The 19,381-nt window shown below is 33.0% G+C and overlaps 1 protein-coding gene across 1 annotated transcript; it reads right to left on the bottom strand.

Moving 5' to 3' along the window:
• Positions 1-261: 261 nt before the first annotated feature.
• On the bottom strand, positions 262-5,172 carry UPL5 (ubiquitin protein ligase 5). Its single transcript, XM_016340150.3, has 3 exons — positions 3,166-5,172; positions 1,701-2,290; positions 262-844 (listed from the first exon to the last, which is right to left on the bottom strand). Exons 1-3 carry the CDS (start codon positions 4,946-4,948, stop codon positions 581-583), a joined length of 2,637 nt encoding a protein of 878 aa, XP_016195636.1. The 5' UTR covers positions 4,949-5,172; the 3' UTR covers positions 262-580.
• Positions 5,173-19,381: the final 14,209 nt, after the last annotated feature.

Raw genomic sequence — 19,381 nt, 5'->3', positions numbered from 1 at the left:
TCATATCTCTAAATATGAACCAGTAAACTACTTTATGTGTTAAGATATGATGTTGCCCTGAAGAGTTTCTGCATCCAAGGTAACATCACAGCGTGTTAAAGGGAGGTGACCATAAACAAACCAAGGCTGACTTCTTGTGCTGGAAGTGGTTATGGTTGTTTAACACAGGTGGCAGTTGCCACAGTCCTTCAAAAGTAAAAGATCAAGATCCATTCATGTTTATTTATCTTGAACTCTACGTTCTAAATCTCAACAAAGAAGAGAACAAATTGCTCTGAGCACGATTTTCATAAACGCAAACTTACAAGTTACAAGTACATACTTCCCAAGTACATGTACATAGAAGCTAGCTATTCCCTATAACGATAGAACATATAATCTTTAATCCTATTTTATTGATACTTCTTTTATATCAACACTTTACTAAGATCAATGAGAAAAAGAACTAGTGAACCTTCTCCCAATATCCATTTAGGTAATAGATGGAATACTCCTATAATCTATCTGTACACATGCTGAATAACGATATATCTCTATGTGCAGTGAAACCAACTTGTATCCAAATTGCAGGTATGTTCATTCACCAAGTACCAAAACTGCAGCCAATGTGTTCTTGAGTGACGACTTTAAGACGATCTTGCATTATGGCCATCGATGAATAGGCAGGTAGGCACAGCCGGTAAAAACATGTGTGAGATGTCGGAAGGTGATCCTCATGTTCAGGGGACCTGTAAATGGAGAGACTCGAAGCCAAACCAGGGAAGCCTTCAACTGGTAAATATTTCACAGACGTCCAGAAGAACAGAAGTACCCTTCTCTTTTCGCCTGTCATCCTCCCAAGAATCTGCCAAAGTTTTAAACAGAATGTAACATTTATAACAATTTGAAAAGTATGGGAAGGGGGACAGCATCTCTATGCAAATGCTATGTTGCAAGACTTTGTTCATGAGATATGCTGCCCGTCCACTTTTGATTTCAATAAATAGAATAGAGACTAGAAGTTGATAGTCAGATTTCTCAACATAAAGGAGAAATTCTATGCTACTAGAATTTCTGGAACATCTGCAATACACTAGTACACTTTATGGCTCTATAATGCAGCTGTAATAGGTAACTTAAAAAATGTTAGATAACAAGATGCTATTACATTAAGGGCTCGAATTGATAGTATTCATATATACACAATTTTTTTAGTTGGTTATAGAGAATTAAAATATGCTGCATGATGAAAGAATAGTGTCATTGAATACAAGGTATCACAAGTATGATTTCGGGCTTCAGTACTAAATATATATTAGTTTTTGTAGGAATAAATGAACTTAAGAGATATTGGTAAATTATACTTAGCACATGAAGATTGAACACTGGAGGCAAAGTGATAATTTAGTCCCAACACAAAAAGGAATATAGCATGACTCCGTTGAAGAATGGGAAAGAACAATAGGCAAAAATAGGCAAAAACATTTCCCAAGTTGCAACAGGGAATAAAACTCTTTTGCTTGTGGCAAAAATGGAACAAGACAAGCATTAGAGGATTATGTAGCAAGTACTTGTTACCCAATAAAAACATTCCTGCCTCTAAAAACCAGGAAAACTCCATTACTGTATTCTATATATGAAGGGAAAATATAATAGCCCAAGAAGAGAAAGATATATACAAACATTGACATTGTAGTTCACTAAAAGCATCATAAACATACCTCCCAAAACCAAGATATCTGAGAATCTGTCTCTTCATAGCCTTGATACTCAGTATGTGCTTTCCAGTCCTCAACAGAAATGATATCTTCACTCCCATGCAGCATCCAGTCAAGATCTTTAAGGTCTAAACTTTGAAAGAATGATGACTCGAGGCTTGAGTTTGAGAGAATATCACCAAAGCCTTTGGCAAATTCTGACACCTGCTCAGATATAGATGTTACAAAATGATCCTGTATAAGAAGATCAACATAATTCTCCCTGTTCTTACTATGTACAATGACGTTCTTCCCACCGGGACACAGCTCAACCACTTCCCTGTGTCCTAACTCTTCCACCTCTCTAACAAATGTCAGTCCTAATGAATCTGAATCAATGAAACCAGGATCCATCTCCAATATTTGCTTGTAGCTACTATACAAGTGTGGATCTGCATCCCGTATATCTTCTAAAGTAATTTCATTTCCGGCTAATTGCTGGAAAAACACACGGTCAAGAACTACACCAACATGCACCCTATGCATCAAAGCCAATGCAATAACTCGACCAGAGAAGCGGAAATATTCAAGGTGCAGAGGATCTACTTTAGATGCTGCAAAAATAGAAAAAATGACAAACTAAACTTGATGACAAGAAATTTTTTAAAAATAAAATGCTCAACAATGACTCCAACAAGCAAATCTAGTGGGTATTTGATGTTTGCAGGAACAACTAAGTTACTGGAAAGCTGCAAGGGTTGGCAGGAAAGAAGGTGGCTTGAAACAGGAGTGGCATAAGTAAGAGAGTATTAGAGAAGTGCTTTGAAGGGTAGAGTGGGAGGGTTATTCAGAACCCTAGAAAGCTACTGCAAAAATTGAAACAAAAATCATCCAAACATGGCTAGAGGGTAAAAGTGGGAGTAAATTTTACCTAAATTATTTTCACGAGTAAATAAATAACAGGCCTCCTAAGGAAACAACTTTTCATCCAAAATAAAAAGAAAAAATTACACATCCAAAAATTTAAAATCACACCAATAAACTGTATGAGATAGCTACCCAAACCCTATTATGCTTCAGCAGAAATAGAAGAAACATCATTCAAAAAAATTCTTAAGATATCTATGAAAAACAGCAAAAAGGAAAAGGGCACACTTGGGTTTTTGGTCCACATAGTGTAGGCAACCATGATCACTCACCATCACAGCCTCTTGGAGTGATATTCAACTACACTAGGTTCACCCTATTATTGGGCACTATTGACAACTCTATTAACATTCTCAAGCATGATAAGGTGACCCTAAAATACCTCTGGATGGTCGAATCTTGAACTATTCAATGTGTAATAAAATATTATAAGTTATAACACACAGATAAACGATCTAACACCAAATCCACACAAAACACAACTGTATTGAAGGACACATGAATGGCACAATCGAATAAAAAAGAAGGGGAGGTCTATTTGGAAATCCAGATGAAGCATTACCAGGATTGGGGAAAAATCTTCGTTTGTCATTTGGGCATGCGACAAAAAGAGCATTTTGCGGATTGAATATTTCTTGACATACCAGAAAAAACCACTCCCTCAGTACGCCTGGCCCAGTAGCTTCCTCATTTTTGAATTCCATAAATAGGCCCCCACGTAGAGACTCTGGTTCCACACGTCCTATGTATTCGAAAGATTCAGCCAATAACTGAGACCTATCAATGAGCATCTCATGCAACTCCTCATAGTCATCTTTTACCTCTGGCAGCATCAGCAATGCCAAATGCCTTCTTGATTCAAAATTCGTCACACACTTGCGTTCAAGAATCCAATGATGTTCATCATTCCTCTTTGCATACCTAACAATCAGTTGACACACTGCACTTCTTTGACGCGTTAAAACATTCCAAAGTTCCTCTTCAGCACCATCATAAAGCTTAGAGATTTGATGTAATTCCTTCAAAATAGAAAGATACTGAGACCACGCATTATAAGGAGTATCCCATTCTGTTATCTCCTGGTCTGCTAAGCTGCTATCCACTTTTTTAAGGCATTCGTCCATCTTGCTCAGCAACTCAATGTATAAAAAATGAAGGTTTTCAATCTCTTCTGTGAGCATGGCATCGGTGTGGCGCTCCTCATCCGTTGCAGAAACCATGAGTGATTGTTGCACACTGATTCCAGATCTCAACGGGACCAAGAATGCCCTAAGATCTCTAACATCGCTGTACAAGTGCCCAGCATAGGTTGGGGATTCCAAACTCAAATCCAAATCACTCAACAAGCTATTGGCAAGCTCACGGACAAATGGGAATATATCTTGAACCAAAATCAACCCTTTAACATCCTCCTTAGTAGTACCACAGCACACACAATCAGTTTCCAACAAGGACCCCAAAGTACTCCGGCAAAACATATACAAAGGATCATCACAGTGCAGCCTCCTAAGCAATTTGCAAAACTCCAACACCACAAGCGCGAACTGGCTATGCAATTCCTCAGACAATGTACTACGACAAGAATTCACAAAATGCCTAACAGAAGAGTCAGCACAGTCCTTATTACCTGTAAAGGGAGAAAGGTAGAGCATGACCAAAACAGCGGGTGCCGAACAAGACATGAAAATCTGGAAGTAGCCCAAAGCAGAGTCAGAGTCTCTAGGGGTCATGTTCAGGTAACTGTCAATGAGGCCCTTTACGGTCTTGAGTGCATTAGGGAGAGATTCCCCTCTGCACATTCTATACACAACGGAAATCATGTCATTCATGACCTGCCAGGCTTGCGGGTGCTCCGTGCTGCGCATCCGACCAACTAACTGGAGGCTGGCATCATTTTGAATGGAACACTCTGCAAGAGTCTGCTCAAATTGAAGCTGCTTTCCCATATAGATCAGTCTCTGTTCATGGATAGGAATTCCCTTGATGTGCTGAATTCGCTGGTGGATGGATTTGACGCTGTCTTCTGGAAAAGCGTGCATGACCATGGTGTTGCCCTCAGACATCATCCGAACGAAGAACTGCAAGTGTGGCCAAATAGACAAACTCCTTTGGGACTGGGTCTCCGAAAGAGGGCTTAGAGGGGTTCTAACTGGGGACCATGAATTCACTGCTCCTCCTTCGTCTTTTCTCATTCTGACCGACACTAAGTCGCTAATCAAATCATTGCTGTCGCTGCTGTCATCGACGAGGGAGCCGGAGTCTTCAAGTTTGCGTTTTGATGGAAGGTGGTGATCGGTGGTGGGGCCACCGTGGAAGACTCCGCCGTGGTTACGGATGAAAGACATGAAGCATGCGCCGCCGCGGGTGGTCAGCAGAGGAAGGCCATTAACAGTTGGAAAGTTGGGGTTTGTGAGCTGAGGCCAATCAAACGGTGTGCAGTCGTACAGAGAATTGAGAATTCAGAGGGTTGGGGTACTTTCTTGGGTTTATTTTTTGGTGCATTTTATTTTGTTGGGTACTTTCTTTAGTTTTATTTGGCTGCTTGCATTCTTCCTTCTCTTTTCATTGTTTTCTATTTATTATTTTTAATAAAATATTTTTATCTTCAATAAAATTTTATTATTTTCAGATTAGTTTCTCTATGATTTTTCATCAATTTTTTAATATGTATTAGATAAATAATTTTTTAAAAAATTGATTACAAGACAATTCAAACTTAAAAATATTATTATAAAATAAATTTTTTAAAATTATAAAAAATTAGTTTATTTAGTAAGAATAATTTTTGAAATTTAAAAAAAATATTACAAAATAAAATATCTAATTTAATTTTTTTGAGAATTAATTAAGTATTTATATTTTATTTTATTAAGTTCACAAGAGAATATTATTTTTTATTTTGAAAAATCTCAAAATCAAGCTAAATAAATAATTAAGTCCAACCAAGTTATCGTTGTTACCACTATCACCATTGCTACCATTTCCTTCTTCCTCTCTTTTCTTTTTCTTATTTGATTTCTTTTTTCTTTTTTTTTTTTCTTTTTTTTCATCATCATCATTTTCTTCTTTTTTCTCCTCCTCGTCCTCGTCCTCCTTCTCATCATTTTTGTTTTATGCTCTTAATAAGCACATGTGTCACGGTTAAAAAATTTTAGCGTCAAAATTAAGAAACTTCTTTTTATTCTTCTTTTTTTATGCTCTTAACAAGAACATGTGTTATGGTTAAAAAATTTTAGTGTCAAAACTAAAAAAAATTGTGTCACAGTTAAAAATTTTTGGTGCTATTTTTTGATAAATTTTGTCTAACTCAAAATTCCTCCTCATCTTCCTCATCACCATCTTTTTTTTAATTCATTTTCTCCTTCTTGTTTCACCTCTTTGTAAATTTTTCTTGTTTTATCCTCTTAATAAGAATAAAAATAAGAAAAAAAAATAAACAAAAAAAAAAAGAAATACATAATGCTATAAAACAATAAACAATAATAAAGAGAAAACACACAAAAAAAAAAAAGAACGCAAAAAAAAATATTTATATTAAAGAGCATAGAATACGAAATATTCACTTAGTGGAGAATTAGAGCTAGTCTAATAAAATATTTATATTAAAGAGAATTTTTTATATAAAATCTATCAACTATTAAATAAAATAAAACTATATAAACTACATATTTAATTAAAAATTAATATACATTAAATATAATAAAAATAAAAAAATATATATGCACATCATATTTATATGCTTTTTAAAATAATAAAAAAAATTCTATTAACATAAACCTTAAAAATACTTATTAAGAATAATATACACACAACGTTTAATAAAAGAAAATTCTATGGTACTGATAGCAAAAGTTATCATGTAATAATGATAATGCGTGTATAATGAAATGGCGATGCGTATATGACAGCATGTAACAAGAGAACACCGTTTATGCTATTAGCGTTAAAGTGTGGTTAGTGTCCTGTCACAGTGGGATAGCGACGCGTGTCCAGTGCGTGGCACAGTGGGATGGCGACACGTGTCCAGTACGTGGCACAGTGGGATGGCACAGTGGGATGGCGACGCGTGTCCAATGCGTGGCACAGTGGGATGGCGACGCGTGTCCAATGTGTGGCACAGTGGAATGGCGACGCGTGTCCAATACGTGGCATAGTAGAATGGCGACGCGTGTATGGCAGCATGTAACAGGAGAACACCGTTTATGCTATTAGTGTGAAAGTGTGGCTAGGGTCCCGTTTTTCATTTATGGCATAGAGATTAATTATACATAATTAAGTTGTTATATAAAATAGATATGTGGGCCCAACTTTTTTTAGTGTAATATTTATTTGGTAGTCCGTAGACATTGGTAAGATGATTTTATTGAAAAAAAAAAGATGAATAAATCATTTTAAAGAAATATTACCAAAAAAAATCATTCTAAAAAAAATATTTTTCCACAATATTTTTTACAAGAGTTTTGTGTTGCAGACCAACAAGGTATAGTTCAAATGGCATAATCTTCTTCTCCATATCTTACTCCTAACTTTTAAAAAAATAGTTTTATATTGTAGGACTAACCTAAAATTTTAGCTTAGCAATGAAATAAGAAAGACATCATGATTTGGATTCAACAAAAAAAATTTATTTAAATGTTATAAGTAATAGGTCATAATTATTAATACAATTATGTAATATATTTGAGATTTGTTGCAATTTTTTCGATGAAATTGGACAAATTCTTATATTATTTACAAGTTATTTATAAATATTCACAAAATACAATTATGGTTTGGCAGAAATTTATATTTTGTCGAATCCAAAAAAAAAATCTAAATTTTATAGAAATACGTAATTTAAAAAAATATTTAAAAGCATATTATAAATATTTAAGACATATGTGCTTTATAATTATTTATTATATAAATTATTAAGAGAAAGAACATTTTTTGAGGAGATTGTAATTATTATTATTATTATTATTATTATTATTATTATTATTATTATTATTATTATTATTATTATTATGTATAATTAATTTCTATGTCATAAATGAGAAACGGGACACTAACCACACTTCTATGTTAATAGTATAAACGGTGTCTTTCTGTTACATACTGCTATATACGCGTTCCCATTCTACTATGCCATGCACTGTCATCATCACATGATGACTTTTGTTATTAGCACAGTAGAATTTTTCTTCTTCCTTCACTACTACATACTTGACTTTTGCTAACATTTAAAAAATGTTATCAAATCGTATTAAAATGTTACTTATATACATTAGTAACATTTTAACAAATGTTAAATATGCTCTATATTACTAAAGAGTTTTACTAACATTTTTTTTTAATTTAATAACATTTAATAAAAATATTATAATAGATCTTCTATAGTAATATTATGAGAAATGTTACCATAGACCTTTCTTGGTAACACTTAAAGAAATGTTACAATAGATATATTTTGTAACACTTAGAAAAATGTTATTATAGATATTTTTTGTAACAATTAAAAAATGTTACAATAGATATTTTATGTAACACTTAGAAAAATATTATCATAGATATTTTTTGTAACACTTCGAAAAATGTTACCATAAATATTTTTTGTAACACTTCAAAAATGTTATAAAAGATCTTTAGTAACAGTTTTTTAGTTATATTATACTATTATTTATTTTATATTATACACAATATAAATATACTAAAAATAATTACTACAACATGAAATATTTCATTAAATTCACAAATTCACAAAATGAATAGCCTCTTTCATTAATCAATAATAATTGTACAAGTTTGTTTCGTGATACAAATAAAATGAGAAAAGAAAAAAAAAATACTTATAGCACTTAAACTCTATGAACATTCCATATAAAAAAAATAATACAAATATTTTACCAATCACACAAGAGAACAAATATTCAATGCTGACCGTTCCAAACTTCTTTCTAAACTTGAAGGAGTTTCAACCAAAACACATGATCTTTAATTTCACCATCACAAAATGTTGGTCTTTTCACTCTGCAGTGTCCATCACTACTCCCTTCTTCTCATACTTGACTCCCACCAAGTAGCATATTCTCACCAATTAATCAAACTACAAAAGCATTGAAAAAAGGCCATAGCACATACAAATTAAAATATAAAGTTAAAATAATTTAAACCAGATAAAAGATTACAATAATCCACATTAACAAATGGGTAGCTCACAATAATGACATAGAACTTCATCAGGCTCTAGCTTGTATTTTTAATAAAAATAAGAAAAAAATAAACAAAAAAAAGAAATACATAATGCTATAAAACAATAAACAATAATAAAGAGGAAACTCACAAAAAAAAACTCAAAAAAAAATATTTATATTAAAGAGCATAGAATACGAAATATTCACTTAGTGGAGAATTAGAGCTAGTCTAATAAAATATTTATATTAAAGAAAATTTTTTATATAAAATCTATCAACTATTAAATAAAATAAAATAAAATAAAACTATATAAACTACTTATTTAATTAAAAATCAATATACTTAAATATAATAAAAATAAAAAAAATATATATGCTCATCATATTTAGATGCTTTTTAAAATAATAAAAAAGATTCTATTAACATAAACCTTAAAAATACTTATTAAGACACACAACGTTTTAATAAAAGAAAATTCTATCGTACTATAGCAAAAGTCATCATGTAATAATGACAATACGTGTATAATAAAATGGCGATGCGTATATGACAGCATGTAACAAGAGAACACCGTTTATGCTATTAGCGTTGAAGTGTGGTTAGTGTCCCGTTTATGATGACAGTGCGTGGTATAGTGGGATGGCGACGCGTGTCCAGTGCGTGGCACAGTGGAATGGCGACGTGTATATGGCAGTATGTAATAGGAGAACACCGTTTATGCTATTAGCGTGGAAGTGTGGTTAGTGTCCCGTTTTTCATTTATGGCATAAAGATTAATTATACGTAATTAAGTTGATATATAAAATAGATATGTGGGCCTAACTTTTTTTAGTGTAATATTTATTTGGTAGTCCGTAAACATTGGTAAGATGATTTTATTGAAAAAAAAAAGGATGAATAAATCATTTTAAAGAAATATTACCAAAAAAAATCATTCTAAAAAAATATTTTTCCACAATTTTTTTTACAAGAGTTTTGTGTTGTAGACCAACAAGGTATAGTTCAAATGGCATAATCTTCTCCTTCATATCTTACTCCTAACTTTAAAAAAAATAGTTTTATATTGTAGGACTAACCTAAAATTTCAGCTTAGCAATGAAATAAGAAAGGCATCGTGATTGGGATTCAACAAAAAAAATTTATTTAAATGTTATGAGTAATAGGTCATGATTATCGATACAATTATGTAATATATTTGGGATTTGTTGCAATTTTTTCGATGAAATTGAACAAATTCTTATATTATTTCAAGTTATTTATAAATATTCACAAAATGCAATTGTGGTTTGGCAGAAATTTGTATTTTGTCGAATCCAAAAAAAGAAAAATCTAAATTTTATAAAAATATGTAATTTAAAAAAATATTTGAGAGCATATTATAAATATTTAAGACATACGTGTTTTATAATTATTTATTATATAAATTATTAAGAGAAAGAACATTTTTTTGAGGAGATTGTAATTATTATTATTATTATTATTATTATTATTATTATTATTATTATTATTATATAACAACTTAATTATGTATAATTAATCTCTATGTCATAAATGAAAAATGGGACATTAACCACACTTTTATGTTAATAGCATAAACGGTGTCTTTCTGTTACATACTACTATACACGCGTTTTTATTCTACTATGTCACGCACTGTCATCATCACATGATGACTTTTGTTATTAGCACAGGAGAATTTTCCTTAGCTTTAATAAAAAGTTATTTACTAAGTTATCACTTTAAATAATATTTTTTTTAAAAAAATCTTTAATAAAGAGATTAAAAAGGAGGGTATTTTGGAGAAATTAAAAAAATAAGTACTAACTAGGAACAACAATAATCACTTTTATAATTTTTTTAAATAGTATTACTATATGATCAAATATTTTGATTACGTAGATCTAACTAAATTGGTCAATAATTACGAATAATTGATCTAAATAAAATAAATTGAATCTAATATTACTAATTTTGTTTTAAATTAATTTTTTTTATATATTTTTCTTTTTTTATATGTAAATTGTGTAAAATATATTTGTATCATATTTTAATGTAAAACTCATATATTTCGGTGTATAAATTTTGATTAAAGAGCAAAGATAGCAGTAAATATTTTATATTTTTTCTTTTATTTAATAACTGTTCGTTAGGACCTCAAAAGTATTGGTGATTATGTTAATATTTTTGCAATGAAGGTTCGATTATAGTGCTTTAATGTGATGATTTAGCTGATTGTCACTTGTTTTTTAATTTTTTTTTTATATAACAACATATATCATATTCATCTATCATCATATGGGTAGGTTAGAAAAGAATGAAGATAGTAGCTGAAAATATAGCGATGAGTTAGTGAGTAATATTAAGAGGATACTTGTTGATACATGTAATCTATTCCTGGCTGAAGGTTTATTTCTGGATTTAGGTTATACTGAGTATAATGAGAAGTACTGGTTGGAGCTAGGAATGAATTTAACTAATAAAGGCTTAAGGATACTGAGAAGGGATTCTGATGTAGTTAAGATGTGTTATGCTATCTTGAAGAATGAAAACATGATCTACCTGTATTTTGAGCATCCATTAATGTCAAACCAGAATATATTGATCAAGTTCTAGTTTCTGATAATACAAATGAAATTGGTGCAACAAATGTAGGGCCAGATGATGAAAAAGTAGAAAGACCTCCTACAATAGATGTATAGTTGAATATATAATACGTTGTAGATTGTTGCATACTGCTTGAGACTATCTTCTCTTTGTAGGTGGGGCACAATTCTAGAACATGTGAGGAGAAGAAGAATTATGTTGCAACAAAGTAAACTGCAGCAACACAGCAAGTAGCTCAAACGTATCAATCACAGGGAGGACAAATCCAATAACTAGAAGGTGTAGTTATGCCACCCATAGATTTAGATGACCTTTTAGACTCAAAGCAAGAAAAATTTTGGGAGAAAACAATAGATGCAGTAGAAAAGGAGCTCATACAAGGCCACTCATAATCTGAAGTTGATGATGAGGTAATAGATCACTCAAATCTTGTTTCTTCCATATAATTTCACATGTAGTAATTAGATTCAACTTGTTGCAGCAAAATGTCACCATACCTAAAGCAACAAACCATGGTACTGAAAGAAGAGTAGTTAAATCCAATCTTACAAGGAGAGCAGCTAGATCTGCCAGCACTACTACACATCCTTCAAATGTGCCATTTCCTCCACCATAATCTGCTATTGTTACTAATGCATCTACTAGCAAGGAAAGAATTAAGGCAAACATGTCTATAATGAGGTCTCCGATAGTCTAGCTTCGTGTGAGGTCCATAGTTTCAAGTCTAGCATTACCTCCAAAGCCTAACCCACCATTTAGGCCTCCACAAATTAAGTTTACTATCAATACTGTAGCTACTATTATTGATTCAGGAGTTCAAGCATCACAAGAACCTCAATAGTGTCAAAAGAAACTATGAGTGGATCAAGTAAAACAACCACTTCTAAATTTTCTGAGTTCATGTCACATTAGTCAAAAAGCAAGAATATTAAGGGATGAATTTATTCTGCTTTACTGATCATGTTGATGTTTATTTTAGAAGATTATGTGCTTTTGTTGGATACCTTTTAATATTTTAAAATTTCGTATTAAGACTTCTGTTTTAGGCCTCTTAGTTTGATTATTTTTTTATTAGATATTATTATTATTTTCTCATCAAAACTATATAAAAAAAATCAGCAAAAATGGTTTGTTTTGGTATCAGCACAATCTGTGTTAATTATAATGTTGTGCACTTATGCACAAAACAATACTTTTGATGTTAATGCTATGGTCTTACCAAATTTGATATCCTAGTATTTCATTATAGTTACTGTTTGGTGATTATCAATTGGTTTAATTACTCTGTTGGTCCTTATAGTTTCGCGAAATTTTCAATTAGGTCTCTATACTTTTTTTCTTTTTAATTGGGTCCCTATACGTTACTTTTTTTCAATTTAGTCCCTATTAACGTTAAACGTCAAAAAAATGTTAGTGACTTGTGAAATTACTTGTATACCCTTAGGGACCTAATTGAAAAGAAAAAAAGTATAGGGACCTAATTGAAAATTTAGTAAAACTATAAATATTCAATGAAAGATATTCCTATAATCCCTATTCACACTACAAAAAATTACCGAAATAACGACCGATTTAGTGATTGATTTCTCTTGAAAATCGGTCGCTGAACCCTTTAGCCACTAATTTCTGAACTAAAAATCTAAATCGGTCACTAACTCTGTTATTGTTCCTAATTTTATAATTATAGATTTTTACTCATTTCAGATTAACCACTATTAAAACTAAATTTTCATAAATAATTATATTTTTACAAAATATAAAAGGAATTGAGCATAGATTAATTTTTCAAATAAATACCACAACATTTACAATGTCTACATCGAAATATAGAATTTAACATATTAAAAATTCCTAAATATATTAAATTTATGATCCACAATGTCTTCACCATAGCAAGGTGCTTCATGCATGCTTTTGTACAAAGCTGAATCAAACTTTTAGGCCCTCATAAAGATAGAAGCTCGACTTAAATTCCATACTTATGTTCCAAAAGGACATTCTCTTCCTAAGTCTCCAGCAAAGACAACACCTGCAACCAACATATCACTCTCAATTAAAACATAATAGAACAAATCTTTTATTATGTGAAAAAGGAGCTCCACCAGCTACCGGCCAATATTTCCACTAGGTCATGTGTTCTTTCTCCCTTAAATATCTCCTTAACTTGTCAGCCCTATGCTTGTGAGTGCCAAATTTTGTTTAAGTCATGAAAGAAATGTCACCTTCTTTACATTCAAGGTCTTCAGGCACTTCTAGCAAGTCTTGAAGTCTAGTCTAAAACCAATTTTGTATCTAAACATTTCCTCCAAAATAAACAAATAAGTATTAAATACCAAACAAAAATTATAGCACAGAACTAGAAATGACCAAAGGCCCAAGGAAATCAACTCACTGATGTTAGATAAACAATGCAAAAGAACATGCTGGCCATTTCTCCTATACTTGATGGAATGCAAAAAACATAAATGAACAGAGAGGCAGAATGATGATGTGAAGATCTACTAGAAAATATGATAAATTTTAACATAAAAAAACACACTAAAATTTTTAATAAAAACACAAAAAGCCAATACAAATACAAGAAAACAAATGCAAATTCCTATAGAACCCGATAAACCAATGATCCTAACAAACAAAGAGGATTGATATGCATCCTGAATAAAAGCATTTCATAACCAATACCACATAAGAGATATAATGGAACCAATTGTAGCCCCAACAACCACCTGGTTCATTGTATGAACTATGAAGTTGTTATGATACCCTTAGATACGACTGGAAACACACAAGAGCATGCATCAGAAACTCAAGCTACCAAAAATATTAGTTGCCATCATTACAGTAAAACTCGGATATTTCAATGCTAATTCATATGAATAGCTTATATTAGATAAATTCATATTTTAAAAAGTTCTTACCAAGTTTCAATGGATAAATATGTTTGTGCATTCTGAATATAAATGCAAATAATGCAATGTTTGAATACATATACTGAAGGTTTCCAAGCTTATATGCTTTCTTTCGTTGAGATCATTGCAATATGGAAACAATAACATGACATAAGTCATCAACTAGACAAAAGGCAGACCTCAGTGTCATGAACAATTACCAAACGGAAATACAATATACTTACAAAATAAGAACCACATGTCAAGTACAGTCCACTGAGGACAATGCTGTAAACATTTAGCCCAGGCAATTCTACAGCTGCAACATGATAAGAGAAACAATCGCATGTATATAGTGAATCAGTATATACTAAAATAAGAACCATTTTATTATATGATGATGAAAATATAACTAAAAATAAAGGATCAATCCACATAAGCATGAGTTTAACAGTATATACCTCAACTTCAATGGTATTAAATCAGAATCCAGAATTCCCTTTAACTGCAACAAGAAGTTGATCCGGACAAGCACTGCAGCCGAAATGCAATACCTAAGGCCAACCCCCCAAGTCCTGCATCCAACCTAGTCCTGGGCTCTGTCTGAAATGGAAGCCACGGGAGTAGGCGCGAGGCAGCGAAACCAAGCGCAAGGGATGGAGGGGCGGCGCGGTGAGGGAGGGACGGAGGCACGGCGCGGCGAGGTGAGGGAAGCATGGAAGCACGGAGGCACGGAGGCGAGACACGGCGAGAGAGAGAGGGACAGAGGCGCGGCGAAATACAAGGGATGAGTAGAATACAAGGGACGGGGCATGACAGGGACGTCGAGAGGAGGAGGCGCGGCGAGAGGCACCGTGCGGCAGATCCGGAGAGAGCTCGATGAGAGGTTAGGGCTAAGGATATGGGAGTGTGGGGGTCACTGGGCTATGGATGGGAGTGTGGGGGTCAAGTGAGAAGGATTTTTTTGAAATTTTTAAAATATAAAAGTGTCCTGTTATCTTCAAAAAGAGAATATTCGTTTTTTTAAGAGAATATTCTGTTATTTTAGACGTTTTTGTCACGGTAGGGATTTAATTGAAAAAAATTAACATATAGGGACTCAATTGAAAAGAAAAAAAGTATAATTAAGGACCTAATTGAAAATTTCGTGAAACTATAGGGACCAACAGAGTAATTAAACCTTATCAATTTTCAATTAGTTGTACTTAGGTCCAGTTTAGGTAAATAGCTTAATTAAATTTATTTTGACAAAATAGTTTAAATAATAAATTGTTATATTAAAAGTAGCTTATAAATAAGTTATTTTGTGTTTGGATTTTTAGTTCTAAAAGTGCATATTTTATAGAAATGTGATAAAAAGTAGTAATATTATGAGAGAAGTCATTTTTTTAACTTCTCTATAAGCTCTTAAATAGCTTCTTAGAAAGCTGCAATTTAATTTTAAAAATTGCACCAAATATTAATACTACTACTTTTCATAAGCCAAAAACTCAAAAAAGTTACTTTTAAAACTTCTCAAACAACCCTTAATCTCTTTGTTGAGTTAAGAAATTAACTTAATTAATTAGTGATGACAAACATTATTTTGGGCAAAATAAATAATTAGATTTGTTTAATTAATAAGTATATGTTGCTAATTATTTATTATATGTTGCAGGCCAAAATCTGATTTACAGTCCAACTTGAATGGAAAATAAAACAAGGCAAATGGGCTGAATGGTAAGTGTGAATAAAGACAAGCCCAAGTCATTCATTTCAAACAAAATTCATCAAAGAAGCATAGCAAAGCACCAACGGGCTGAAGTAGAGAAGAACCCGATCCAAGCCTGAAATTGTTTTTCAATTTCCCACCATCTTGCTCCAACCAAAGCAACGTTCATCTCCTCTCTAATCAAGTCACATCCAGGCTTCAGAAAAGTAAGAAAGAGAATGAGAAGAAAAGCTTCCTCCATAAGCCAGTAACCAAAGAAGCAAGAAAGAGAAAATCTAAGCTTGAAGCACAGAAGCTAAAGCATTAAATCTAATCCAAATCAAGCTTAGGTTAAAGGTAATCCATCTCATCTTGCATGCATCAGATCTTCATCCCTTCTTCCCAACTCTCTGCACTATCCGAAAATGGCACTCAAGGTAAAGTTGATCTCTGTTCTTCACTACTACAAATCCACGGTCACAAGAGATTTTTGGGGACCAAGTTGCATCTCTATGGTTCAGATTTGGTTGACCATTGGAAAACAATTTCGGTTACTCCTTCATGGCTTTCGGTCAAGTTGGAAAAGTCAGAAGCAAAGGTTCTACTTTGATGTTTGAGAAGAAAAAGGTGAATCTGTGGGTTGGTAAAGCTCAAGGCTCAAGGTGTTGACCTTGGAAGAAGAACCAAGCAACATGCAAGGAGATAAAAGAAGCTGACTGTTCATTCAGAAGGAAAGGAGAAAAAAACAGAGTTTGAGAGTTGTGTTCTGTGAAGTATTCCCTGTGAAGTTCCTCTACTTGGATAATACTTTCTATCAAAGAAGCATTCGGCCAATACTGAAGAACTAAATCAGTGGTTTGCAAAGCTGGTTTTTCACATAGCAAAGAGGCTGTTGATGAAGTCAATCTCCTTCATGTTTTACTAATTGTAATGTACTTTTCTAAGCTTATCTTTTTGTAATTTCTTGAGAGAAAAGGCATTGTGAGAAAGCTTGAAAAAAAGCCATGAGTGGAAAAAGTCTGAGAGATACACTTAAGAGAAAAGCCTAGAGTTGTTTTCTGATTTCTTTAGGTATGATTGTGTCTTGTATCTTGTACCTGTAAGGTATCCCTTACTTAGTTGGGTTAGCACTAAGAGGTATAGTTAGGTATTAGCATAGCCAATGTCAAGTTAGGTCAGAACTTGAGTGTGAAAGGATTCGGTCAATCCTGTGTTATTGGTGTATGTAATACTGTTAACTATAGTAAAATTCTTCCATAGTTGTGGAGGAGACTGGATGTAGGTTGCATAGCACAAGGCAACCGAACCAGGATACATGCTGGTGTTAGCTTTTCTTTCTCTGCTGTGTTCTGTTTTCTGATATTCATGAGACAAAAATAAATTGTCTCATAAATTTCCGCTGCTTAGTTCAAACAGAATCATAATTGCAAATTTGTTTTAAAAGGGTAATAACAGCAACGAAAAGGAAGGCATAGATTCAACCCCCCTTCTCTAAGCCTACCACAACCTTCAATTGGTATCAGGAGCTAAGGTCTCAAGAATCAAGCTTAACCGCTTGGAGCAAAGATCCAATGGCGAACAATCTGGGCACAACCACAGTTGCCTACACCCTCACCGAAGGCCAGTCAAACAACCAGCCACCTTTTTTTAACGGAAAGAACTATTCCTACTGGAAAGAAAGGATAAGGATCTTCATCCAATCCATTGACTACAACTTATGGAAGATCGTTGTGAGTGGTCCCAAGATCCCAACAAAAACAAGTGCTGATGGAGTGGTGACTCCGAAAGAAGAAGCTGAATGGAATGAAGATGACAAGAAGAAGATAGAGCTGAACGCTAAAGCAATCAACCTTCTTCACTGTGCTATCAGCTTTGAAGAGTACCGGAAGGTGTCTAGATGCAAGACAGCCAAAGAAATCTGGGAAAAACTCCAGGTTACACATGAAGGCACTAAACAAGTCAAAGAAACGAGGATTGATATGCTGCGAAAAGAGTATGAGATGTTTAGCATGAAGGATGGAGAAAGCATTGATGAAGCATTTGAGAGATTCTCAATCATAATCAATAACCTTGATGCTATGGGTACAAACTATGCAGAACAAACCTTGGTGAGAAAACTCCTCAGAAGCCTCACAAAAGAGTGGAAAAACACTGCCACTGTCCTAACCGAGAGTAACAACATAAGTCCCATAACCTATGATGAGCTGAAAGGAAAACTCCTTGCCTATGAAGCCACACACACAAACACAGACTCAAAGAAAAAGGGAATAGCCCTCAAGTCACAAATAGAACCAAAAGAGAGTGAGTCTAGTGATGGTATTTTAGATGACGAGCTTTTGTTTTTTGCTAGGAGATTTAGAAGGATGATGAAAAGCAAGGGCAAATACAAGGGTTCAAGTTCAAAGGAGCAAAAGATAGACATGAGCAAGGTGACATGCTATCATTGCAAGGAGGCTGGACACTTCAAGTCAAACTGTCCAAAGCTCAAAAAGGAGGACAAATGCAAGAAGAAAAGGAAGAGAGTACTCATGGCAGCTTGGGAGAATCTTGAGAATGAATCAAATGAAGAGGAAGAATCTGAAGGAGATGACAAAGACTGCTTCATTGCTGAAAACAACAATCTTGATGAGGTAAACTATTATGATTTGACCATTGAGGACTTGCATGTTATCATTGATGACCTCACTTTAAACACCTCAAAACTGCTTGACAAATACAATGAATGCAGATCTGAAAGAGATGTGTTAAGAGCTGAAAATGAATTTTTAAAAGAAAAAGTAAAGGAAACTGAATGTGCTTTGGACATCATTGAAGAAAACATATTTCTAAAATCTGAACTTGAAAAATTAAAAGGAAAGCACATTGTGGATCCTTCACATGAGTTAATTACTGAAAATAAAAGATTAAATGATATGATTAAAAGGCTGAATGGTGACTTAGCAAAATTTGCTCAAGGTTCTAGTAACTTGGACAAATTACTTGCAAGTCAAAGACCATTGTTTGAAAAATCTGGTTTAGGCTACATAGCAAAGGAAGATGCATTTTCTAATGTTTCCTCTATAAAGTTTGTGGCTTCTTCATCAAATACCAAAACCATATCAAACAAATCTGGTATTGAAAATACTCCAACACTTGAAAAAAAAATTGATGAAATATACACAAGTGAAACTAAGCCTTCACCAAGAACTGAACCGAGTTCTAACCGGCCAGGTTTGGGTTACATTTCGAAAAATGAGGCTGTTTTCAAGAAATCACCATTTTACAACAAAACCTCATATTCGAAAGGTAAAAATGTTCAAAAAAATTCTGGTGAAAATGCTTTTGCAAAGAGGAATAACTTTAATAAAAATCAGTTTGTTAAAAGAAATGCATCTCCTCCAAAAACCAGAAAATTTCAAAACTTTAATCATTTCAAGCAATAT

The sequence above is a fragment of the Arachis ipaensis genome, chromosome B1 (assembly GCF_059453495.1).
Source record: "Arachis ipaensis isolate K30076 ecotype BB chromosome B1, ASM5945349v1, whole genome shotgun sequence".
NCBI classification, from domain to species: Eukaryota; Viridiplantae; Streptophyta; class Magnoliopsida; order Fabales; family Fabaceae; genus Arachis; species Arachis ipaensis.
Note: the sequence above shows the minus strand (reverse complement) of the source record. Positions and strands in the feature narration are given on the sequence as shown.